This window comes from Littorina saxatilis, linkage group LG12, assembly GCF_037325665.1.
Source record: "Littorina saxatilis isolate snail1 linkage group LG12, US_GU_Lsax_2.0, whole genome shotgun sequence".
NCBI classification, from domain to species: Eukaryota; Metazoa; Mollusca; class Gastropoda; order Littorinimorpha; family Littorinidae; genus Littorina; species Littorina saxatilis.
The window spans coordinates 49641211-49661835 of record NC_090256.1 but is presented as its reverse complement, the minus strand read 5'-3'; the positions used below and the strand labels follow the sequence as shown (position 1 = coordinate 49661835).

Genomic DNA, 20625 nt, shown 5'->3' with positions numbered 1-20625 from the left:
GTGTGTGTGTGTGTGTGTGTGTGTGTGTGTGTGTGTGTGTGTGTGTGTATGTGTGTAAGGCGGGGTGGGGGGGTGGTGTGGTTGGGGGAGCGGTGGAGGTTCAAATCTAAAGAAAATAAAAGTTATATGCATTAAAACAGCTTTGCAATTGCAATGGGCGAGGTAATTGCTGATCTATTGATTTATCTTTGCAGAGAATTTACTGCTGGGGTGATTCAGGAAGTCTGCAACATGTGGCCCGGTACTGTGATGATCCACGGTCGCCCCCGTCACCCGCAGACACCCGTCGCGATATAACCTTCGTGATTGAAAACGACGTTAAACACCAAAGAAAGAAAGAAAGACCCGCAGACACAAGGTATATATGTAGTCAATTTTCAGTGTTTGTACGTCTGGCATATTGATTAACAGCTATTGTGTTTTCAGCGTAGCAATAGGGTCCGATATCAGGGGCGGATCAGTTCGTTTTATGGGGGGGTTTCCAAAAGTATATTGTGAAGATATGGGTGTGAAGACGCGAAGCGCCGAGCCGACGGCGCAAAGCGCCTAGCTTGCTAGGGGGGTCCGCATGCCCCCCCGGAAAATTTTGAAAAAAAGGATGCAAAATGGTGCAATCTGGTGCATTCTGAGGAGGATCATTACCAGTTTCAGGCAGCAGATTTTGTCACTGATTAATACCCCAAAAATTGAAACTCAACCCCAAAAAACACACACAAATATTTTTATTTTTTGGCTGAGGGGGGGGGGGGGGGGGGTTCCGGAAACCCCAGAAACCCCCCCCCCCCCCCCCCCTCGTCCGCCCCTGGATATTTAGACGAGACAAGTATAATGCCGACGAGTCGAAGACGAGTCGCTTTATACTTGTTCGAGTCTAAATATCGGACCCTATTGCTACGCTGAAAATACAATAGCGATTATATACCTGTTCTGACCTTGATTTGTTGTTCCAAACTTACAAAATGACAGTTTTTGCGTCGATGCGTTGATCTCAGGTTTTGATAGCAGACACCGTTTCTTATGCGCATTAGTTTTGCGCAGGCGCCACACTGACTTTGGAAAAAAACTCGATTTGACAACACAGCTGTTAAACAGCTTTTTATTAGTTCATTCGTATACAACAAAAAGAAGTTTGAGGTTTTTTTAATTTTGAACAAGACTACTTATGAAGAAGACCAAAACACAACATCAACGGAAGACTAGAAACAACTGAAGAACTAGGATGCAACAAGGGGAGGAAAAGAGAACAGCTAATCCGTACAAAGCGAGCAGACGGCAGCGACGTTTCCAGTTTGGGTGAATGGCATTTATACTTGTCTCGTCATGAAGCGAATTTTTCAACCTGTTATAAACGACTACATGAATGTTAGTGCCATAGGTTGTACATCAATACTTCAGAGGGGAAGTGGGGTATTTAGTGTGGAGTTACGAGATAAGAAAAGCCGAATGCGAAAATGTGTGTCAGTCGGCAACTGTGAACTAAGCTCACAGGCACACGAAAACGGCTGTTCCGTTGTACTCCCCTGTTTGTACTACATCTTTCGACTTTGGGCATTTTGTGGTGTTTAGGGACAGAAAATAATAGGTTTAGTCCTGTTTCATCGGGAAGTTAGCAGAAAAGGGTATGCTATCGACATTTGTAAAGCTGAAAAACATTCCCGAGAAGAATTTCAAGTTGTCAGTGTATGCTGTTGTCGATCAGTGAAACATCGTGTGATACAGGTGGGTAAACCAGAGCCATGCGTCTTTGTTATTGACAATATGCTTTTGGATATTGAGAAAAATGGCCGACTTCCGTAGCATTATGCTTTGATGATCGGAAGAGACCATCCAATCACAGCCCCCGAATTCCCCCACGTGTTCATCAGAATAGCTATATAGGCAGTTATTCCGACTACAGCTTGTTGGACGTAAGGAATGATGATAATGGAAGGGATGATGCTGATGAAGGAATTGCTGGAAACGATATTGTTGTTGTTGCTACTGATGATGATGATGTGGAGAAGGATGATGATGATGATGTTGATGATGATGATGACGATGATGATGATGCTGATGATGCTGATGACGCTAGTGCCTAAATGAACAATGTCTTTGTTCTGCGGTTTTAATGTATTATCACTGATACAAGCATTGTTTCAAATACAGGGAGCTTGAATTATCTCTCTTGACTTGGAGGAGGAGGATTGTGATGATGATATTGATTGTTGATGAAGATGTTACTCTCCGCTGCTGCTGCTCCTTTATGCGGTTTCTGATGACAGTAATTTGATAGTAATGGTGGTGGAAATTCAAAATTGTATGTATTTATGTACTATGTTTTTTGTTTGCAGGCTGTGTCGAGCGTGGGAATGGCGACCTTCAATTGAAACTTGGAAAGTGGATGGACGAGCATGGAACAGATTGGAGTAGGGGATTGAAGTTTGTCGTGCACGCCATAAACACTTCTGTGTCCTCTACAACTGGGACGACCCCATTCGAGCTCGCCTTCGGCCAGAAACCCCGAGCAGATCAAGCCTTATGGGAGCAGCTAGCAGCTCAGGGTGTTGTTCATGAAGATGATCTGCCTGAAGACATCCGTGAACAGCTGCAGGAACCATCTCTGAGTCCGTCTGCAGGTGGTGAAGCCGAAGGTGGGTCTGAATGTAGCCAGGTTGATGTTGTCGTGCAGTCTGGCGAAGATGGCGACGCTTCTGGCAGCCACAATCTCGAGCATGAAAGTTACAGCGATGCAGTTTTACAGTGTGAAAGTCAGGGAGGTACAGGCTTGGAGAGTCATGGTGAAAGTGGTAACCAGAGTCAAAGTAGTGAGGCAAAATATTATATTGTGCGAGCCGACCATCCCGAGCTTGTACAGCTTTTTGGCCCAATGTTTGAATTTTGGACCCTCTGGACATGCCTCCTTCTCGTCCAAACTGAGCACCCGCAGAACTTTGTTGTATTTGTTTTGGGGAAGGCAAAAAGTCTCTCTGTTGTTCATATTCAGTTTTTGTATGTGCGCATCCAATTGCTGGTAGAAGTTTGCTTTTTGTTGCTGGTCACCACTGTCACCGTTAATCTCCATACTGTCCTCTGCTTCTCTCTTGGCTGTCAAACTGAGATCTGTGTCAGCAACTTCACCGTTTGTGTGAACCAGTGCTCACAATTTGTTCTCACCAAGGAGCACTGTATTGCTCCAGTACAGCTTAATGGAGTTGTATTCACGAATTTGTGATCTCAAGTCGTGGCAATTAGAATACACCTGGAAAACTGGTAAATAATTTGACATTAACTCAATACCTTTTGTTGTAATAAAACAAGGTCTAAGTCCAGTAAATTCTGGCACAAAATTAGGCAATTTTCAAGTCTGATTCCAGTTTCCACTAGGGCAAAGTAGAATTCTCCTCTAGATTCCACTTTCCACTGTGAGTGTTCAAGTCTGATTCCAGTTTCCACTAGGGCAAAGTAGAATTCTACTTTCCCCTAGAGATTGAATTCCAGTTTCATCTGGCAATAATCAAGAGGAAAGTAGAATTCCAGTTTCCTCGAGGGGAAACTGGAATTCTACTTTCCCCTAGGGGAATCTCAGATTCCTCTGGATTCCACTTTCCACTGTGACATATACATGCTTTTTTTCATCGCATTGAGGGTAACTCAATTAATAACAAGAAGAAATAGAAGTTTGTTTGTTTGTTTGTTTGCTTAACGCCCAGCCGACCACGAAGGGCCATATCAGGGCGGTGCTGCTTTGACATATAACGTGCGCCACACACAAGACAGAAGTCGCAACACAGGCTTCTTGTCTCACCCAGTCACATTATTCTGACACCGGACCAACCAGTCCTAGCACTAACCCCATAATGCCAGACGCCAGGCGGAGCAGCCACTAGATTGCCAATGTTAAAGTCTTAGGTATGACCCGGCCGGGGTTCGAACCCACGACCTCCCGATCACGGGGCGGACGCCTTACCACTAGGCCAACCGTGCCGGTAAAAATAGAAGTTAAGTTAATTACAATACAATTTATATAATTAACATGTCAAAAAATGAAAAAAGACATTTCAAAATGCATTATGAAAAATAAACAATGATGAATTGTATCACAGAATTATTTGTAAATACTGAGAGAGGGAGAGAGGAACAAACAGACAGACAAACAGGCAAGACAGAGAACAATTAGGGAAAAAGAAATGCAAAGAGAAAAGTACACCCTACCATGATTGTAATCAGTGCACGCACTGGAATGAAACTGAGTAAAACAGACTTTTTACGTAGATAAAGACGATCCACATACCAACCAATCAACAACCTGAATGCCGTTTGTGGTGAGTGGGAAATGTTTAAGTGGCTTTTTCACAAATTATTTTATGAAAACATGCGCGCCGCAAAGAAAGCAGTCAGGCTGTTTATTTTTGGTATGTGTCTAAGTGGAAGGGTGGTCTTATCCATTGTGAAAACCTATAGGCAGATAATATGAAAAGGTAAGCAGCGCTGTTTTGACTGTGTCTTTAAACAAAAAATTAACGCGAGTGGGTCTCTTCTACAGCAACCTTTGGCAACTTTCTGCTGCAACGTCATTTGAAAAATGCACATACTTTGCCAAGCCTTTTTAAAAATTCCCACGTTTTCAAGTAAAATCCCCACAAAACAGTCCATTTTGCAAGACTTTCTAACGCTTCTTAAACCCATATATATGGGAACGCCGACTTCCCAGTCTTGCAAAAACGACCCCTCAAATGTGCTAGAATGATTTTCCCACACTTCCCAATCCAGTAGGAACTCCGCTCAAAATCAAACAAACAAACAATGCTAAATAAAATGTAATATATTTTCTTACCGACGGTGGTGAGAAGCATGTTGTCGAGGAAGATGGCGATGAAGACGATGAAGAGGACGAGAGACCTTGACTGACGAATTTTAGCCAAGCGGTCAGATAGGTTGTGAATAATGCCGAATACTCCCATGGCCATTGTGGGCGATGGTTCACTGTCACTATCAGCTGAAACACACAGAACAAATACAAACCTGGTTTTAGTGATATTTTGCACGGACACACTGCGCAATAGTCTATGTTCGGAAATACGTCTTTCTGGTTTGTATGGGTTGTTTCCTACTCTTTCTTTAATTGACGCAAACTTTTCCACGTGCCCTTATAGGCTATTCACTAGCGAGGGGTGTGTCCGAAACACGCGAACACGGAGCACGTGTGGAACGTTTCCCTGAAGAAAAACTCAAGTATTCACTCATTCACAGCCCATACAAACCAAACAGAGTTATTACCGGAGTTGTCTATTCTTGAACACTTAGACAGAACAACTAATACAACCTAGTTACATTGATTGTATCTTACTCTCGTAGTCGTGTTGGATCAGGGTTTATCAGACGCTGGTTAGATTGATATTCTGCACTGGTAGACTGAATGAGTACGTGACTGTTGAGTAGAAAACATATAAAACCTTGATCAGGTTAATATTTAAATTCTGCACAGACTGCATGATCCGTGAATACACAGTATGTAAAAACATGGTTAAACTCGTTTTTCGCCCTGAAAGACTACGCACTATGTAAAAGCACTGATAGACAGAGGGGGTTCCTGAACGTAAAGTATGTGAACCTGATAGGATTGATAGTTTACAAGGATCCAACGCGTGATTGTTTTACAGAACCTGGTTATGCTATTTTCTAAAGGAACAGACTGTGTAGGCCTAAGTGCTTTCCACACGGACTCACAGCCACTCAGGCAGAGAGTATTTCGTGTAAAGGCTAACGTCCACAAAAAGCAGTCACTGGTACTGTTACTATCATTTTTAGAGAGGCATCTGTCAAAGAAAATACCAGCTGGTTGTGTTTTGATAACGTGTAACTTGACACTTTCTACCCCACCTATGTTGACCAATTTTTTTTTTTAGCCGAGACCAGCTGTGCTGCAGCAGATCACTCAGAATTGTAGTAACTGTGTAGCAATTGTGCATCAACACGCTGGAATGCAGGCGTTAAATGGACGTTACAGGAAGCGACTAAAGCTAACAGTCTGATCAGATATATCCGTACCTGGTCAGATAGAGCTATAAGACAATGAGTTAAGTTCTACTATGTACATATTGTGAGGATGAACTTGATCTATTGGAGCATTTTTTCTTTGAATGCCCAACCGTGCTCAGGTTTTGAAAATATATTGAAATGTACATATTAGTAGACATTGGCGAAAGAATTAGGTTGAATGTTACAGATGTGCTTTTTGGTATAAGAAGTAACAGCAAAAATATGAAGAAGATTAATCATATTATTTTAATCACAAAGATGTGCGTAAGCATTTTTTTAAACGATTCACGATTAACACTGGAAATTATTTTTGGAAATCATGTTGTTTTGAGATTTCGTTAGTCTGAAGTTTTATTAATTAGAAACAAATTATTGTTTGGTTTATTGTCTCTGATTTAAGGTAAAGACAGGCATATGTTTTGATGCGAATATTGTTTTTTAATAGATCAATATATGATGATCATTGTGATGCTACACATGTTGACACGTATATAGTTTCACGTATGACTATTTTTAGTCCTTTTGTATAATGTAAAATTTAACATAAAAAAAATAAAAAATAAAAAAGAAATTAAAAAAATAAAAACTCTAAAGTTATCAAAATAACACCTTACTGGTTTGAAACAATAGGCATTGTGTGTTTGTTTCCTGTCATTATAAGCTATCCTCTTACTCGTTTCCACAGTGGTGCTGCTTAACAAAAGCAACACAACACTAACATGTTATAAGAATTTAAGAAAAGCATTTAAAGTCACTATTTTAGCTGGAACATGTTCGGTTTTGTTCGAAGAATACGCTGAGAGAATTATGAGAAATATTTGGAAATCATTTATATGTGTTTAGCGTGTATGACTCCTATTAACAGTTATTTTAGAAGTAAAAACAGCACAATCGGATTGCACAGCAAAGGAATAAAATGGCTTGAAATGAGTTTTAGAATGAGCAATAGGACCACAAATCAATATCTAGTTGGAGTATCCTTTTTTGATTTTGTTTTTATATTTTAGGCACTTTGTCGGGAGTGGTTGGTGGTGATGGTGGTGGGGGTGGTGATGGCCAGCTGTTTCTTTTACAATTTCTTTAATGAGGGCCGGGGCAAGAAGGTTTTCCTCAGTGTACTGCGCTTTCCTTATTTGCGTTTCAGAACATTTAATCATACTTTTTTTTCTTTTTTTCTTGTTGATGTTGTTACGTATGTATCCTATGTCATGTAATGCTAGATATTTTTGAAATAAACGTTTCCCTGCCTTGCAAGAAAAAAAAAAAGAAAAAAAACACCATCAATCTCACACATAACATAAAAAAAGTTCTACTATGTCTTCTTCTTCTCGTTCGCTCCTTCCACTATGTTAAGTTAATGGTTTGAACTACGGCGAGTCTATCGTAAAATCGATTCCCCACGTACACATTCACTGGAAAATTAACATGTCTTTCTCCATCGCAGTTTTGAATCTTCTAGATAATCTTATGTATGGGATTGTTGTTTATGAAATGTAAGCTAATAATGCTTGTATTTTTTTTCTTACGAGGAATTTTTTTTCTTACGAGGAATTTTTTTTATATGTAAAATGTTACATTTGTAATGTCCAATGTTTTGTAAAGAGCCATGAGATTGTTATCTGGCGGTGAACAGCGCTATGGAAGAATGTTTTATTATGATTATTATGATTATTATTATTTAAGTTATTGAGACATCCCAGTGCACTAATGGATTTATAGAGCAAATCGAGAAAATTCATTATTGAACGAAGCGCATAGCGCTGAGTTCAATAATTATTTTCGAGATTTGCTCTATAAATCCCTTAGTGCACTGGGATTGTTTCAATAACGATATTGTCAGTACCGCCAGATAAAAAAGAAGATTGAAAACGCACATTTTGCAACGCGCATTTGGATAGGCGTAACTGTGTGGTCAGGTTTGTGTCAGATCTACTTTTGTGTGGGGTGTCTCAAGTGTGTCGTGCTTTCGTCACACGCAAACTCTTGTTTTAATTTCTGTTGGTAAACTCCAGTGTAGCGTTAAGCTAAAAAGTGATGATCTTTCATAGAGACCTCATTTAAACTCGGAGAAAGGACTGTGCTCTTAGTTATTTGCGATTCGAAACCTTCATCGAGCTTCGACAGGTTGACTGTGCAGAGTTTTGCCCCTTGCCAAGGTCGACGGTAAGCACATTTTCAAAATAAATGTGGCATGTTTCTCGTGTGGTATCTTCACTCATCGGGGAGTCTGGTACTAAATATGAACGGTAAGAATGCTCTGAACCCTACACGTATTATATCCCCATCGTTTTATCGTTCACATTTGCCCAACATGTTAATTTCCTGAGCGGGATTTATGTCGTCTGCTAGGCTATGGCAATCGAACCACTGCACTGAGTCTCATTTCAACAACAAAAATTGCTCGTCACGTTGCACTGAGTCTGAGTCTGCACGCATGAGGCAGGCTGGTAATAAGTCTTATATATGGTAAGAACGTTCTAAACCCTACACGTTTTCGATTCCGATTGTTCTTGCCTTGAAACAATAATTCGGAAAACATTCATTTACTGAACAGTAGTAGTAGTAGTAGTAGTAGTAGTAGTAGTAGTAGTAGTAGTAGTAGTAGAAGTAGTAGTAGTAGTAGTAGTAGTAGTTGTAGTAGTAGTAGTAGTGGTAGTATCACCTGTCCTTTGCCACGTAACTGGCAATTACAGCACACGACTTTAATACACGGACTCAGAAGCACATACAAGTATGACATAATCCCTGCGCTTAGAACTGTACCCACGGAATACGCGCGATATAAGCCTCATATTGATTGAATGATAATGTAAATTGCTGTTACACTTCAGAGTTTAACAGGTTGGAAGCATGCCTTTTTTCAATCGCAGTTAGCTCCGCTTCAGTGAATGATTGAGAAGCATAATCATACAAGTATGACATACATGCTGTAAATTGCTGTTATACTTTAGACTTTAACAGGTTGACAAAAATATCTTGCCTTTCTCCATCGCAGTTAGATTTGCTTCACCGAGCGACAGGTATTTTTTTTTTTAGCTCATGAGTTTTATATCCACTGACTAAGAAGCACACAACCCAGTAATCAATGTTTCTTTTAAAAAGTGTAACAGGTTGTTAAAATAGCGTGCCTTTACCCATCACACTTAGCTTTGCTTCACAGCAAAATGACTGGGACTTTTTGCAACACACAGGTTTTATATGCTGACTGAGCAACCCGTAAGTCAGTTTGACAATCCACACACACACACACACACACACACACACACACACGCGCGCGCGCGCGCGCACACGCACACGCACACACACACATACACACACACGCACACACACACATGCACACACACACACACACGCACACGCACACACACACAGACACACACACACACAGATGAATCATTCAGGAAAGAAACCGTCGTCATTACAGTAAACCACACTACGAAAGTCGTACAGTGTGTATACAGAAGCTCTTGCTCTAACTGAGCACCCCTACCAAAACAAATGTCAAAAATAGAAAGAGGTAGTAAGGGAAGTCATACAATTAAACGGGCGAAAAATAAAGGATAAAAAAACACGTAGTGGACAAGGTGAGAGATAAGAACCTGAACGAGTAGCGGGGTAGGGGTGTAGAAGATGAAGAAGAAGACAGAAGAAAAGCAAGAGGAACAAGTCGCGTAAGGCGAAATTACTACATCTAGTCAAGCTGTCGAACTCACAGAATGAAACTGAACGCACTGCATTTTTTCACCAAGACCGCATACTCGTAGTTTCGTCAGTCCATCGGTCGTGGCAAAGGCAGTGAAATCGACAAGCCAGAATAGTGCGGTAATGGTCGCGCTGAGCGGGATAGCACGCTTTTCTGTACCTATCTTCGTTTTAACTTTCTAAGGGTGTTTTTAATCTAAACATATCATATCTATATGTTTTTGGAATGACAAACCGACAAGGAATAAGATGAAATTGTTTTTAAATCGATTTCGGAAATTTATTTTTAATCATAAGTTTTATATTTTTAATTTTCAGAGCTTGTTTTTAATCCGAATATAACATATTTATATGTTTTTGGAATCAGAAAATGATAAAAAATAAGATGAGCGTAATTTTGGATCGTTTTGAAAAAAGAAAAATTTAATTACAATTTTCAGATTTTTAATGACCAAACTCATAAATTAATGTTTAAGCCTCCAAGCTGAAATGCAATACCAAAGTCCCGCCTTTGTCGAAGATTGCTTGGCCAAAATTTTAATCAATTTGATTGAAAAATGAGGGTGTGACAGTGCCGCCTCAACTTTTACAAAAAGCCGGATATGACGTCATCAAAGACATTTATCCAAAAAAAGAAAAAAAACGTCTGGGGATATCCTACCCAGGAACTCTCATGTAAAATGTCATAAAGATCGGTCCAGTAGTTTACTCTGAATCGCTCTACACACACACACACACACACACACACACACACACACACACACACACACACACACACACACACACATACACCACGACCCTCGTCTCGATTCCCCCCTCTACGTTAAAACATTTAGTCAAAACTTGACTAAATGTAAAAAGAGAAGAAGTAAGAGAACAAGCTAGAAGGAAAAGAAAGAAGAGAAAGAGAAGGAGGAGAAGGGCAGTGAGAATATGAAAAGGAGAAGGAAAAGGATGAACAGGATAAGCACCCATTGAAGTATTTACTGAAGTACGAAAGTACAATCGACAAAAAAATGCCATTATACAGCAAACGACCAAAACAACTAATGCCATTATACAGCAAACGACCAAAACAACTAATGCCATTATACAGCAAACGACCAAAACAACTAATGCCATTATACAGCACAAAAAGTGCACTCCAAGCAAACAATCTCATTGAAAGTACTACAGTACAAGTATGACATGACATAAACCAGAACGTCTAGCTAAAACGCAGGCAAGAAAGAATCAAAACTTGACTAAATGTAAAAACAAAAATCGCTGACGAGGCGAAATCTTTCGGTAACTGCGTGGGATGACGTGAAGCAAAGTCGGCAGGAAACCTATTCGGAGAAAAGGATCGGACGATGAAGACGAAAACAGGGAGGCATAGAACTAGCGGGGGTAAAGCGATAAAGATGTTAACTACCACCCCTACGAAGCAGATGGAGCAGAGAATAAACGCCATAAATATTCATTGCCTTATTTAACCCTGCCCCGACATGCAGCCATCTTGGACTTGCGACAGCGACGACGGGCTGGGAGGACAGCTTGAATCCGATTGGTCAATTTCCTTTCAGCGCCCTCTGTCCTACCCTTTTCTTCTATTAATGTCCCCTTCTTTATCTGACAGGCAGGGATCCATCTGCCCAATCTCTGTCTCTGTTTTTCTGTCTCTTTCTGTCTGTCTTTCCTAGGCGGTCTGTTTGCCTTCCTGTCTCTGTCTGTCAGTCTGTCTCTATATCTGTCTGCCTCTGTCTCTCTATGTCTTATGTCTGTATGTATCTCAGTCTTTGTCTGTCTGTCTGTCCATCTTGTCTCTCCCTCTGTCTCTGTCTCTCCCTCTGTCTCTGTCTCTGTCTGTCTATGTCTCTCTCTCTCTCTCTCTCTCTCTCTCTCTCTCTCTCTCTCTCTCTCTCTCTCTCTCTCTTTTACCCCTCATTCTTCAACCGTGGTTTACATGACAATTTATACAAACAAGGAAGGCATCTTTAACACTGAATTTCAAACAAAAAAATGCCGCAGCTGACGCCGGAAATGTTAATGATGTGTGACTCCTCTTCCTTTTCTTCTCATTCTTTGTGTTGGGGTTCGCAAGCTGTTGCGAAGACATACATCATATACTATTTTCTTTTGCTGCAACGGATAAAAGTGTTCTTCAAGTTACAGATCAAAAGAGCTCTTTTGCTTTTCAGTGTCCGCCTCTGTAAGATCATTTTGTCATTCACAAGTGCGTTTCATGACTAGGAATGAAACAGAACCAAAGAGAAATGAGTGACGAATATCAACAACAGCTGCTGCTTTCTTTGTTTGTGTCCCTGCCTTCATCTGCATGACTCTTCGGTTCAGCCTGAGGGTGTCTCTCGGTTTGTGTGTGGGTGAGTAGGGAAGAAGGGTGTGTCGGTAGTTGTGTGTGTGTGTGTGTGTGTGTGTGTGTCTGTGTGTGTGTGGGGGGGGTGGGTGTGTGTGTGTGTGTGTGCGTGTGTGTGTGTTAATGTGTGTGTGTGTGGGGGGGTGCGTGTGTGTGTGTGTGTGTTTAAATGTTGTATCATCTCTCTCTCTCTCTCTCTCTCTCTCTCTCTCTCTCTCTCTCTCTCTCTCTCTCTCTCTCTCTCTCTCTCTCTCTCTTTGACTGTGCCTCTCTAGCACATCAAAATTTTCTGCACACGCGCACACACATCACACATTTGCTATCATTTTCACGAGTTTTCCTTCATAACCAGCTGGGTAACAACAAACAATGTTCATATTTGACAAATCGAGGTAATGAATAAGTTTGAACTTCAGGTAAAACGTGGATTGTCAGCGGCTTTGGATGTGTGTTTTCGATTACGACTATATAGGCCTACATTCACTCTAAAATACCCAATCAGAGAATACAAAAAAGAGAATACAAAAAAATATATAAACAAGAAGGGCAAAGCCCATACGACTCACATGCTTGACCTTGACCTTTACATGACCTTGACCTTCAGCTAAACCTAGCAATGACATCATACACTAAGAACTGCTTTACACATTTTTCCTACCAAAATACATGTGACCTTGACCCAAGGTCAAGGTCATGCAACACAAAGCTGTTAATTCAAGACATAGGAAGTACAATGGTGCTTATTGGCTCTTTCTACCATGAGATATGGTCACTTTTAGTTGTTCACTACCTTATTTTGGTCACATTTCATAAGGGTCAAAGTGACCTTGACCTTGATCATATGTGACCAAATGTGTCTCATGATGAAAGCATAACATGTGCCCCACATAATTTTTAAGTTTGAAACAGTTATCTTCCATAGTTCAGGGTCAAGGTCACTTCAAAATATGTATACAATCCAACTTTGAAGAGCTCCTGTGACCTTGACCTTGAAGCAAGGTAAACCAAACTGGTATCAAAAGATGGGGCTTACTTTGCCCTATATATCATATATAGGTGAGGTATCAAATCTCAAAAACTTCAGAGAAAATGTGAAAAATGTGAAAAATAGCTGTTTTTTAGACAACATTTATGGCCCCTGCGACCTTGACCTTGAAGCAAGGTCAAGATGCTATGTATGTTTTTTGGGGCCTTGTCATCATACACCATCTTGCCAAATTTGGTACTGATAGACTGAATAGTGTCCAAGAAATATCAACGTTAAAGTTTTCCGGACGGCCGGACGGACGGACGGACGGACGGGGGGGGGACGGACGGACGGACGACTCGGGTGAGTACATAGACTCCCTTTTGCTTCGCATGTGAGTCGAAAAAAAGTGACTGACCTCGCACATATGATGGCAGCTCTGTGAATTTTTAGACTCGAAGAAAAGCGACCCAAAGTTTACGTTTGACGTCACAAGCAAATATGACGCGTTCGCTTCGACGTTTGACAAACACACCTACCCTAGTCGACACACCTGTCCGTCACTTCACCCCGCCCACACCGCTACAACAGACGCATTTCACTTACCTGCACCAGTAAGTCGGAAAAAGATCAAACACACAACGGCCCACAGCGAATCACAGGCGCTGCGACACACTGATGACCAAAACACCACTGAATCGTCCCACCGCCCACCCCATCCCCCGTTCTACCACCCCCCCCCCCCCCCAAACGCAGTTTACCTGTCCTTGTGAGCCCCGTGCGGAAATAAGGAGTCATTTGCTTCAAGACTCTACAACCAGCGTCATCGACCCGACTTCTGTTACAGGAGATTTGCCACGTTGGGTGTTCCTTTACCTCTCTTATATTTTTCTTCTTCTTGTTTTTACATTTAGTCAAGTTTTGACTAAATGTTTTAACGTAGAGGGGGGAATCGAGACGAGGGTGTGGTGTATGTGTGTGTGTCTGTGCGTGTGTGTGTGTGTGTGTGTGTGTGTGTGTGTGTGTGTGTGTAGAGCGATTCAGACTAAACTACTGGACCGATCTTTATGAAATTTGACATGAGAGTTCCTGGATATGATATTCCGAGACGTTTTCTTCATTATTTTGATAAATGTCTTTGATGACGTCATATCCGGCTTTTCGTGAAAGTTGAGGCGGCACTGTCACGCTCTCATTTTTCAACCAAATTGGTTGAAATTTTGGTCAAGTAGTCTTCGACGAAGCCCGGACTTCGGTATTGCATTTCAGCGTGGTGGCTTAAACATTAATTAATGACTTTGGTCATTAAAATCTGAAAATTGTAAAAAAAATAAAAAAATTTATAAAACGATCCAAATTTACGTTTATCTTATTTTCCATCATTTTCTGATTCCAAAAACATATAAATATGTTATATTTGGATTAAAAACAAGCTCTGAAAATTAAATATATAAAAATTATTATCAAAATTAAATTTTCGAAATCAATTTAAAAACACTTTCATCTCATTCCTTGTCGGTTCCTGATTCCAAAAACATATAGATATGATATGTTTGGATTAAAAACACGCTCAGAAAGTTAAAACGAAGAGAGGTACAGAAAAGCGTGCTATCCTTCTCAGCGCAACTACTAAACCGCTCTTCTTGTCAATTTCACTGCCTTTGCCATGAGCATGAGCGGTGGACTGACGATGCTACGAGTATACGGTCTTGCTGAAAAATTGCATTGCGTTCAGTTTCATTCTGTGAGTTCGACAGCTACTTGACTAAATGTTGTATTTTCGCCTTACGCGACTTGTTCTTCTTTTATGTTGTCGCTTGGACGGTCTGTTCGTTCGTCCGTCCGTGCGACCGTTTTTCTATTCGCCTGCCTGCCTGTCATCTTGCCTATCTCTCTGTCTGTCTGTCAGTCCGTATTCCCGTCTGTCTGTCTGTCTGCCTGTTTGACCGTATGTCTGTCTATCGGCCTGCTTGCCTGCCTGCCTGTCTGCCTGCCTGTCTGCCTGTCTGCCTGCCTGTCTGCCTGTCTGCCTGCTTGACCGTCTGTCTGTCTATCGGCCTGCTTGCCTGCCTGCCTGCCTGCCTGTCTGCCTGCCCCACTGTCTGTCTGTCTATCGGCCTGCTTGCCTGCCTGACTGCCTGTCTGCCTGTCTGTCTGCCTGTTTGTCTTTTTCATTCTCTCTGTCTCACTGTGTCTCTGTGTGTATCTGTGAGTCTACTTGTTGTGTCTCTGTCTGCCTGTATGTTGTTCTTGCTCTTTTTGTTTGTATACCAAGGGAGTGAAAGGACGTTTGTAATGTTTCAGTGTTTATTCCATATTCACTTAGGAGTTGAAATAAGGGAAATATAACTTCAGACAACGACGATCAACGTCGCGAGATAGTGGAGGGGGATGCTCAAAGTCTATTCCTTGACTACGTCGTTTGTCACAGCTGAGGAAATACACGAATGTTGACAAAGACATAGACACAGACATCTGTGGCAATACTGCGACTCGAATGTCTGCTCGTTTGATTATCATTTTAGAGTTATAACGTATACTGTTAAAATAGCCAACCGCGAGTTACGCAACCTATTTCTTTCGATGTTCTCATAATAGTGTGTGTGTGTGTGTGTGTGTGTGTGTGTGTATGTGTGTGTGTGTGTGTGTGTGTGTGTGTGTGTCTGTATGTGTGTATGTGTGTGTGTGTGTGTGCGTGTGTGTGTGTGTGTGTGTGTGCTTGAGAAAATCAGTGGCACCTTTAACTAGCGTCAGTTAGCTCCTTTAAAGGACGGCGAAGGACGGTAGCCTTATCTGTCGATGCTTTAACGGTCCCCATGTGTCGTAAACAAAACAGCAATTCGATATCGTAAAGAGGGACAGAAGTTTTACGACAATTCTTTCATTTGATGAACTCATTGCTAATTTTTTACCTCACGTCTTTAACGTTTTTGTCCATGGTTTGTCCGACGAAGATAGACGCTCGTTTTTGTTTTGTTTTTGTGAATGCATCAGATTCTATTTTTGCCTCACGATTACTATGACATTAATCGTCCATACGTCTGCGCTTGTTATGGTTAATGAAAGTTTATAGCAGCGTTCATTTGAGGGCGTGGGCTCGGGAACAGCCCGAAAGAGTTAATGGAAGTGTGTCCGATGAGTGCAAAATGGCAGGTAACAATTACATTTCTACAAATTGGCGGGACAGCCGTTTTGTTTTCCATAATTTCCGCAAGCCAAACACACCTGATGAGATCATTGTTCTAACATCGGTCTGTCTCTTTCTAATTCTGTCCTTGTCTCTGTCTCTATATTGATGTCTGTCTCTGCCTGTCTCATTCACACACACCCATCTCTCTTTGTCTCCCTCTCTCTCTCTCTCTCTCTCTCTCTCTCTCTCTCTCTCTCTCTCTCTCTCTCTCTCTCTCTCTCTTTATTTTTTTTTATTTGTTACTGTCATGCTTATCTGTTGTAATTGTTTTACGTTTGTATATATATATATATATATATATATATATATATATATATATATATATATATATATATATATATATATATATATATATATATATATATGTATTTACGATTAGAGTAATCCCTCTCTGGACGAGGGCTGGTTGAAAAGAAGCTCGTTTATCCCCGAGTACGCTAGTACTTGGGCTCAGCAGACTTTAATTGTGTGTCTGTCTGTCTGTCTGTCTCGACTTAACAGCTTATTGCTGGGAAACTACTGGGCGCAGTTCGTTCAAAAGTTGATACACTAACTTGATAATAGGTCCGATTGATCGTATTAAAACTTCATAATGTTACCTGGGACCTAAATGCGAAATAAACCACAAAAACGACTTGGCCGTAGGAGGAATTTACACCGGCGGGGCAACACGCAGCCATTGAGCTGATAGAACAGCCGAACGCGTCACACAGTGACGAGAAATATAGCGTCATAAAAAGCATGCATCTCGTGCGATACGATTTGCCAGGCTTTGCGCGTTGTGTGTTTGAATAATTTGATTTTTTGTGTACCCCATTTTCTACCAAGCGTTGGTTGCTCGGTCGCGACTGCGGTGGTTTAGAGGTCGCGATTTTGTGTTTTGATTCTTATATCCCAACTTAACTGGTGATCTAAATGGAGATGATAATTATGAAGAGAAGTACACTTTATTGCACTCTCCCCCCCCCCCCCCTCTCTTTCCCTCTCTGTCTGTCTGTCTGTCTGTCTGTCTGTCTGTCTGTCTGTCTGTCTCTCTCTCTCTCTCTCTCTCTCTCTCTCTCTCTCTCTCTCTCTCTCTCTCTCTCTCTCTCTCTCTCTCTCTCTCTCACTCTCTGGGGGCGGGGACGTAGCTCAGTTGGTAGCGCGCTGGCTTTGTAGCCAATTGGTCGCTATCAGCGTGGGTTCGATCCCAACGTTCGGCGAAAGATTTATTTCTCGGAGTCAACTTTGTGCAGACTCTCTTCGGTGTCCGAACACCCCCGTGTGCACACATGCGCACGAAAAAGATCCCACGTTCACAGCGAAAGTCTCAGGGCTTGGAAAACACGAAGACACGCATGCATCATCTCTCGTCTCTGATTATCATGATCGTATCTCGATACTTTGACGAGACAAACCCAATGCTGGTGTGTCGAAGAAGACAGCCACAGCGGGCTTGTTCGAATCAAAGTATCACACCATGTCTTCAGCGTATTACCAATACCTGTCCCAATATAGACCAGTTGGTCTAAGAGGACGTTAAACCCTAATAGTCAAAAAGTCTCTCTCTCTCTCTCTCTCTCTCTCTCTCTCTCTCTCTCTCTCTCTCTCTCTCTCTCTCTCTCTCTCTCTCTCTCTCTTTCTCTCTCTCTCAGAGCAATTCAACATGGAATGAGGAGTTTGCCAGTAAGCACAGCCTTAAGCAAAATAACGAGTACAAACCAAAAAATCCTGCAGTAAAGAGGTAAAACGTAGAAGCTAGCACTCTATCCTTTCTCCATATGTTTCACCAAACCGTCTTTGTTCGCCGTATTACAGAGGTTGCGGGGAGTACGATCGAATACCGAGTACGGAACCGTGACAACGGTGACGTCAATTGTTTTAGTCTCAGGCTACTTCTGTAACATCCCGTTTGGTGAAATCAAATCGCCCTCCTGGGGCTTGTCCGTGGGGGAGGGTAGGATGGTACACCAGCAGTCAAAAACAAGAAAAATGATGTCATTTTGTCTCGGTTCCGTACTCGTTATTCGGTCGTTCTGCCCCCAACCTCTATAATGTCTCGAAAAGTCTCGGCCAGTCTGGACCGACAAACGCCAGAATAACAAGAAATGGAACTTTGCTCTCAACTTCCGGCTGAAGAGTAGTTCCGTCTGGACCAGAACCAGGACTCCGTATTTTTGGATTTGCGGGGATATGTGTCTCTATGTTCGCGATCTTACAGTCCCCAGACGTTCAATTACTTTTGGCTTGACTTTTTCGGGAAATTTGACTTTCGTTTGTGTTCCAACGTTTGGAGAAAAACGGGTTTAAACTGCAATGGATTAAAAGGGATACACGTTCCTTTCATACGACAAACGTAGATAACTGCTAGCAAATAGCTAGGACTTAAAGACACACTCAGCTTCCTGTAAACCTTCAGTTTCTGGTCACAGACACTGTCAGGCTTTTACACACAGTACAAACACCCTTTCGTTTAAACACTCACCGCTTGAGAACATCCTAGGTGCCCTCCGTAAAGAGCGAGCATTTTTCAAAGAATTTATTTTTGCGTGGCCAGCCGGATTTACAATGAGACAAATCGGACGACTCGTTTTGGCGCTAGACCTACCTTTTAAAACTAAATAATAAATGGACAGCTTGTTACACAAATATTCTGAAATCAAGACAAGATCAGTACAATTCGAAATTTTGAAATTTTGAAAAAAAAGGGAGCCCGGAAGCCGGTCACGCAAGGTCGTGTTAGCCCAAGAGCAGACGAATTTTCTGCATAGCGCTTACTACTTTGAAGCCAACCGCCGCCGATAAGTTCGTGTGACTCGCAGCCGTTTGTTGCGTTTTAGATTCAGAGGTACACAATAACGTGCTATTGCGGATACAGCGAGTCGCATTGAAGTCACAAACTGACGACTAAATTGTGAAAAAAAGGAAAGTGGATCACACGGGTTCACGACGGCTCAGGGGTTAGATAAACCACAAAAACAGGTGTGTAGTTTACGCGAGTTAAATAGCCATTCAAACGAACTGTGTCATTTATTGCTATTAAATGCTATTGCACCTGTGTTCCATAAGGTTAGAACTGATTTTTTCATGAGAAGATTTAAATCGTTCTGTAAACCATTTGAGACAGACTGGGGCTTTAAGTACAGTTTCCTCCGACTTTCTCAGTCTCCTGTCGTAATAACATTTTTAAGTTAACGTAAGTATTTGAGATTTGGACATCATTGTAATCATGTTTGACATAAACATAACAATATTTTACACACGGAATACTAACTGTTATGTCTACCTTATGCCAAAACCTGTGCTCTTTGGACTGATCGAACCTTTCTGACGTTTCATTCCCATGTCATGGCTTCAAACGCCTTACTGATGCTTGATCACTTTTTTAGGATCTGTGTTTTCAGCTCTGACAAAAATCCTGTTTGTTAATCTTTGCTGTAATTTATATTTCAGGCTTTATACCTTGATAGTGGATTTACTGATGGCCCACGACTTCTCGATGCCTTTACCCTCATGGCGGTCTGGTGCGTTGGTGCTTCTTAAAGAACTGTGCCTTCCTCTTTCAAGCAAATATTCCTCGCCAGCTTCTATATCAGCTCTGTGCTTTTCTTCTTTGACCTTCAAGAAGTCTTCTGCTTTTCTGATGAGCTGGGCCATATCAGTGACTTTTTCTTAGCCCCTGTGAAGATCAACCTCTTTTGGGTGACGTATGCCTTTTTGGGCATCTCGTAACTTACATACCCTTTCGCCCAAACCTCTCTCGTTTGCTCTTCAGACGGATTTCGTCCAATATTAACCACTATTTTAACCACGATTGTAAGGGGCTGTGGCCTTAGACAATTCAATATTTGTTACATTTTCTTGTTCTTGTTTAGACGGATTCAACCTTTTTTAATGGTCTGGTAGTTGTCTTAGAATGCTCTTAGTTTCGCCCTCATGCAAGGTTTGAGCCTTCTCGTTGGTTTTATGCGTAACCTTCTTGAGGATATTTGTCTTCTAAATCTTCCTCTTTCGCCAACATCTGTCTTGTGGTTCTATGCCTTCTTGGTGTTTTATGCTGCCTTGTGGTATTATGCCTTTCCGTTTCGCTTAAATCTTCCTCGCTAGCTCTTCTACCAGATTTCTTCTTGATGATCTATGCCTTCTTGGTTTTGTATGCTGTCTTGTTGGTGGTTCGATGCCTTCCTGTTTCATTTAAATCGTCCCCGATAGCTCTTCTACGACCTTCCTTCTTGATGATCTATGCATTCTTGGTGCCATATGCTGTTCGGAAGTTATATGTCTTCTCGGTGTCTTCTGCATTCTTCAGGATCTACGCTCTTCTATTTCAGACAAATATTCCTCGCTAGCTTTTCCGCAAACTTTGTTCTTGAGGATCGACAACTCTCTTTGTATTTTACATGATCCATGCCT

The 20625-nt window shown here is 41.6% G+C and overlaps 2 protein-coding genes across 2 annotated transcripts in view; one reads left to right on the top strand and one right to left on the bottom strand.

Annotated features, from left to right (window-relative positions):
• The window catches only part of LOC138982156 (uncharacterized), a 383732-nt gene that overhangs the window by 230287 nt on the left and 132820 nt on the right, over positions 1-20625 (top strand). The gene's annotated exons all lie outside the window — the stretch shown is intronic.
• Positions 1-20625, bottom strand: part of LOC138982153 (synaptic vesicular amine transporter-like) — an 86291-nt gene that overhangs the window by 45607 nt on the left and 20059 nt on the right. The window contains exon 2 of the mRNA XM_070355374.1: positions 4814-4975. Within this exon, the coding sequence (XP_070211475.1) occupies positions 4814-4946 (133 nt within the window). The 5' untranslated portion in view covers positions 4947-4975. The remainder of the gene's footprint in view (positions 1-4813; positions 4976-20625) is intronic.